This window comes from Etheostoma spectabile, chromosome 4, assembly GCF_008692095.1.
Source record: "Etheostoma spectabile isolate EspeVRDwgs_2016 chromosome 4, UIUC_Espe_1.0, whole genome shotgun sequence".
NCBI classification, from domain to species: domain Eukaryota; kingdom Metazoa; phylum Chordata; class Actinopteri; order Perciformes; family Percidae; genus Etheostoma; species Etheostoma spectabile.
This window is the reverse complement of record NC_045736.1, coordinates 31,613,567-31,619,654: the sequence shown is the minus strand read 5'-3', so window position 1 is coordinate 31,619,654 and position 6,088 is coordinate 31,613,567. Positions and strand designations below refer to the sequence as shown.

Here is a 6,088-nt window from a genome sequence, read left to right as displayed (position 1 = left end):
TCACTGTAGTGGTTCTACAGAAAGACTTGGCGCCTGGTAGGCCTCCTAGATGCTGATGGGTCACTGTAGTGGTTCTACAGGAAGACTTGGCGCTTGGTAGGCACCCTAGATGCTGATTGGTCACTGTAGTGGTTCTACAGGAAGACTTGGCCCCTGATAGGCAGCCTAGATGCTGATTGGTCACTGTAGTGGTTCTACACAAAGACTTGACGCTTGGTAGGCAGCCTAGATGCTGATTGGTCACTGTAGTGGTTCTCCTACAGAAATGCTTGGCCCCTGATAGGCAGCCTAGATGCTGATTGGTCACTGTAGTGGTTACCCAAACCATAACATAGTAAAAAGTACAGTATTTCTCTCTAAAATGTAGTGAAGTAGTGGCCGGGGTTAGCTCAGTTGATAGAGCAGGTGCACATGTATAAAGGTCCTCCTCGCCACAGTGGCCGCGGGTTTGCTAGCGCTAGCATGCTAGCTCGTTCTCACTGGCAAAACCCTACTACAACAGCCACTAGTTGACCATAATCTCCAAAAGAACTACTTCCTGTCCCTGTTCTGCAGGTATTCCACAAGTGTCCCTCATCTAGAAGAAGTCTCCCAGCTAATCCTGCCTTGGACTGACCAAAGCTGGAGAAAGAGTTATCTAGCTGATGGGATCTTACCGAGCTACTGAGCATGTGCAGCTCCCGACAAAGATAGTATAGAAGTGAGATGTCTCACTCTGGAGCTAAAACAGAGACCTAAACACACAGGGTGAAAGGAGGAGCTGCAGAAATGTGCAGTACAACAAAAATATGATGTTTTTAGATTTTTCTCATTGGAAATGACTGGTATACAATTGGATTTATTTTGGTTGAATATGTTTTTTTTTTGGTGTGGTTTCATCCATTTACTGAAACAGTATGATAAACTGGTAAAGACAGACTGATTTAAGATGTGTAGCTCTCTGCTCTTACCGCTGTTTTGGTATTGCCTTCCTTAATGTCGAATCATTTAGTTAACATGGCGAATCATTTTGAAATTGGCATTCATCCCACAAACGAAGAGGCATTTAGAATGATTTCTTACCCTTCAATTACCCAATAAGTTGATGCAGTCAATTACCAAGCAAGCTCTGAATGGAATATACTCATCGTCCACTCAGCACTGTTCATGAAATGAATGGTGCACATGGAAATCGGAGGGATAGACAGCTAATGAATTTGATTATCATGTGTGCAGTGTCAGAAGGATCGGAGCGTCTTGGTGAGGATGCTGAAGTGAGAAGCTGATCTATATGAATAGCTTGTTGGAAAGTCTTAAGTGCTTTATGTGCTCACAACTTGCACTTATCATGTTAACGCCTGGATGGTGTTGTTTTACTGCTGGAATTAGGATTAGGACTCATGCAGGCAAATTATGAGGATTTGTAGTAGTTTGCCCCGGAGAAGAGCAATTCAAAGTAGCATGAGAGCAAGAGCAAAATCCCTTGTAATTACAAATATTACACGGGATGACAATACTTAATTGTTGTCTTTTTTTTTTTTACAACTATAGTCTATCTGCATGTGTTTGTGTCACAGAGTCAGTGGTGCCTAGCAGTGGTACGTTCCACGTCAAACTGCCGAAGAAAAGAGGAGTGGAGCTGGGGCTCACCATCAGTGGTAGGAACGCACCACACACACACACACACACACACACACACACCATTGTTCATATGATCTTTTTTTGTTTCAAACTGCTAGCACTGTTTAAATACCACGAGACCACCCTGCAGTTCTCGCACAAGCTTACACATGCATCTCTCATGGTAACTGTAGCCTGCAGGAACATTGTAAATATTACCACTGTTTATGAAAGGTTATAGATACCAGGCCTCACACTCCGTCTCCCCCATACTTTATGACCAAAAGTATTTAGGCACACTGTCAAATGTGTGATCTTCTAGTCTAAGGCAGTCTTTTGGGGGGTCTAGGCCTTCCAACGCATTCTCATGATTTATGATGTTGTATTAAAACGTATGCACACCAATTTGTATGATATCCTATGGAATTAGACGGCCGGTCATGTGACGCCCCAAACACATGACAGTTACTGTGAGCCGGGTTCAGGTTACTGTGTTACTGCGTGTCTTACGGCGACGACAGTTAGCTTTAGGCACCAAAACGATTAGTTAAAATTAGCAAAAAGATTGTGGTTTGGGTTTAAACACGGGTCCCTTTAAGGAGTACTCCTGGGACACAAACACCCGTTTCCTGGGTCCAAGTCTTCGGTTTTATCTGGGACACAAACTTTACTCCCCCGCCTGAAAGAACTGTGTTTCCCGGCCTGCCGATTCATCCGGACCTCCTCGCTACGCAGATCTCCGCACTCTTATACACCAGCAGTCAATGTGTTGCATAAACTTGTAAATATTTAGCATACATATGAATTCCAGTGCATTTCTTTTCATAGCTATATGTATGAGAAAAGCCTGAGGCCCCTTAGTTGCAATTAAGGCAAATGTTAATATATAATTATAATAAAAAATGTATTTCTAGCTATATGCAGTACTGTGCTCACAACTTTGTGGCATGCTGTTTCCTGATTTTTGCAGACAGATGCTTTAAAAATTACTTTTCACAGTTCGGAGTGGAAGAATTTGATTGGCCTGCACAGAGTCCTGACCTTAACTCCGTTAGAGTGAGGCCTTATTGTCCGACATCATTTCTCTACGTCCCTAACGCTCCTCAGGCTAAATAGGAGCAAATCCCTGCAGCTAGATTCCAAAACCTTGTGAGAAGACTGTAATGTACATGGTGCATGTGCAATGTCACACTTTTTGCAGAAGAAATCAATGTATTTTACACATATTACATGCAGTCTGCGAAGCTGTTCTTTTTCCTCCAGTTAAGGACTTCATTGTGATGACTGATGAAGTTATTAATTACATACTTCTCTGTAAAGCTTCAGTGCTGCTGTCCCCCATTCAAGCTTCGCGTTAATGTTAATAAAACTGTTAGTCTGGAATGTGTGTGTACTTTAGTGTGCCAATGGTAGTGTGAGCTCAGTAGTAAGTACTGTAAACTGTTGAACTTAGCACATTTTAAATATATATAACCATATACTGTAAACCCATTCTGATACAACCTCTAAATACAATTATGAACCTGAAAATGAGCAGAATATGAACGCTTTAAGTACCAAATGTAAAAATACTCATTCAGAGCGGTCCATTTCAGAATAATAAACATTATGTTGTTGGATTGCAATTATGAATGATTAATGTGTACACTATGCATCCCAATTTGAGGTGTCTTAATCCATGAAAATAATTATAATGCATTCGTTGATTATAGTTTATAATATCGTTCTAAATCTGCAAAGTTACTAAAATGTAAAATGCATCCAAGTGGTGTGGACGTGCAAAGTAACAAAATTAAAATACTCAAGGAAAGTACAAGTACCTCAAAGTGTTTTACCAGTAAAAGTGTGTTACAAGGATTTCAATAAAGCCATATTTGTAATTTTAGAAGACAAATATCATCCCAACTATGTAAAAACTGTGTGTAAATTCAGAGAAATTGCCCTTGACCAGTGTTTTTTTTTGTATACATCGAAACAAAAACCGCATTGGTGAATGAGGGCTGATCAGTGGCTGACATCACAGAGTTTTCAGCTTCTCTTTCTAATGCGTCTGCGTGAATAGCAGGCTGTGCTGGAGCGAGGCAGAGAAGGGTGCAATGGTGCCATCTTCTGAATGCTTCACAGCTCAAAGGGAGAAGGCTACACACAGTATCTCATTTGACAAATTAAACTATTTCTTTTTTCCTGATAGTGTAAAAATCCCTATTCACACGGGACTAGTACTACCTGGGGGACAGTATTCAGATCCCAAATACCACACTGTAAAAACATATTCTATTACAAATAAAAGTGCTAAATTGAGAATGTTACTTAGGTAAAGTTATGTAGGTATCATCAGGAAAATGTACTGAAAGTATTAAAAGTAAAAGTACTCAATGCAGAAAATCCTCATGTCCTAGAAACAGAACTGTCAACCAACTAAATGATTAATCAGCTAATCATTTCAGCTGGACTTGTGGCCCTTTATATTGTTGGGTAGTTTAATTTATAATAAAATAGGGTTGTCTTGTATTTCTGTTCATTGTTTTTTCCATTTCCTTTGGCACGCCATTTAGAGTGGAGGGCTGAGAAAGAATTGTGTATTATAGGGCAACAGTATTTTTTAACCGTGCATATGAACACTGTGACTTGTTGCTGCTGCTGCTCAGTGTGATGTCATCTCCCTCCACAGCCAGTAAGAAGCCAGGAGAGCCCCTCATCATTTCTGACATCAAGAAGGGCAGCATGGCCCACAGGTATCTCACAGTCTGCACTATTAGACTCTTTATTGGGTCCAACGCGGTTTTTTCCTCTTGCCTCAATTTCTTTTTCTTTTAATATATTTAGTGTTCCACTCTGTCTTCCTGTACATAGCATGTGTATATGTACATATGTACTTTATTTATTTGGGCTGGGATGATATGCTTTTGTCCCGTTTCATATCTTTGACTGTACATGTCTGCCGATTTGATTTGCAGTGTGATTTTCATTCATTCTAGAAGTATTGGGATTTGATAGTATTTAGTTGAATAATACACTTCGACAGGCAGAATATCATGAGAGCTTTCTAAAAACTCATTGTTTTCTAAAAAGCATGCACATTGCATGTCAGTCAGATGACATGACACATTTATTTATTTCATCTAAATTTTAGGTAAATCATTGGTAAAAAAATCGTAAAATGTCCCGATGCATATTATTTGGGATTTTTTTTCCAAACCCCTACTATTTATTCACGGCTGTTCTGTGAGTACAGTTTGACAGAAATGTGCCAGAGGACACTGGACACATGGCCCGCACAGTAAATTGTTATAAAATCACAAGCTCGATTCAGCCGGTTCATTATTTAATTTTGAAAAAATTCAATTACGTTTTTTTTGTTTTAGTTAAAAAAAGTTATTAGTTATTTTTTGACTTTGATTCGCATTTAATTTTAGGAGCGCTGCTACTTGCTGCTGTGAGTTTTAAACGTAGACTGCGTACAATTGGTCTTAATGCTCTCCCTTCTCTTCCATGAACCCTCCAGGTCTACAGGCCTGTGGTGAGGAGCTCTGTGCTCTAGGTGCCTGTTTGGATTCTGCCAATTTGTTTTGTCATGGTTCATGTGTGCAATAAAATCACACTTCATGAGTAAAAAATCATGGCAGAGAATCATGATATTTAATACTAAGCAAAAAAATGTGTTACGTGATTCGTATGTTTCTCCAAATCGTGCAGGCCTACTGGACAACCTTGGCAGAAGTGGTGGCACGTGGTTCCACCTTTGTGTCTCTGTCTCTCCTTCAGGACAGGAACACTGGAGCCCGGCGACAAGCTGTTGGCCATCGACAACATCCGACTGGAGAACTGCTCGAGGGAAGACGCCGAGCAGATCCTGCAGCAGTGCGAGGAACTGGTCAAACTAAAGATCCGCAAAGATGAAGACAACTCAGGTACGCGCGAGCAAATGGACACGCTGGGTCTGTCTCTGTCTCTGTTGGTTCTGTAAACATAATAACGTCAAGTCAACTTTATTTGTCAATTCTGCAATATGTGGCAGACATACAGAGCCGTTGAAAATATGTTTTCCTCCGACCCACAGTGCAACAAGGACACGTACAGTAAGTATGTTATAAAGATAAGAAATATGGGCGGCCATATAGCTCAGTTGGTGGAGCGGCTGTACATATGTAGATATATATCCCTCGACACAGCGCAAACATAAAGGCTGTAAATATCCACTAAAAAGATAAGAAATATACACAAATAAAGATAAAGAAAAAAAGATAAGTAATAAGTACAAATAACATGAAGAAAGATAAGTAATATATACAATTGAAAACAGAAAATGTGTACAATACAGTAATACATTTTAATGCAAATGTAAGGCAACAGTACAGAAAACTAAGGATGATGATGTTGAAATGTGCTATGTAAAGGAAGAGTTCTGAGTGACTTCTTTCTATGTAAAGTGACCAGTGCAGATCCTGATGTGTGTGTGTGTGTGTGTGTGTGTGTGTGTGTGGGGGGG

At 40.1% G+C, this 6,088-nt stretch overlaps 1 protein-coding gene across 7 annotated transcripts in view; it reads left to right on the top strand.

The window, feature by feature from the left end:
• grip2b (glutamate receptor interacting protein 2b) overlaps window positions 1-6,088 on the top strand; it is a 375,168-nt gene that overhangs the window by 345,724 nt on the left and 23,356 nt on the right. For all 7 annotated transcript variants that reach the window (XM_032514882.1, XM_032514887.1, XM_032514884.1 and 4 more), the window contains 3 exons: window positions 1,557-1,637; window positions 4,271-4,334; window positions 5,365-5,510. In XM_032514882.1, coding sequence (XP_032370773.1) covers window positions 1,557-1,637; window positions 4,271-4,334; window positions 5,365-5,510 — 291 coding nt within the window. The remainder of the gene's footprint in view (window positions 1-1,556; window positions 1,638-4,270; window positions 4,335-5,364; window positions 5,511-6,088) is intronic.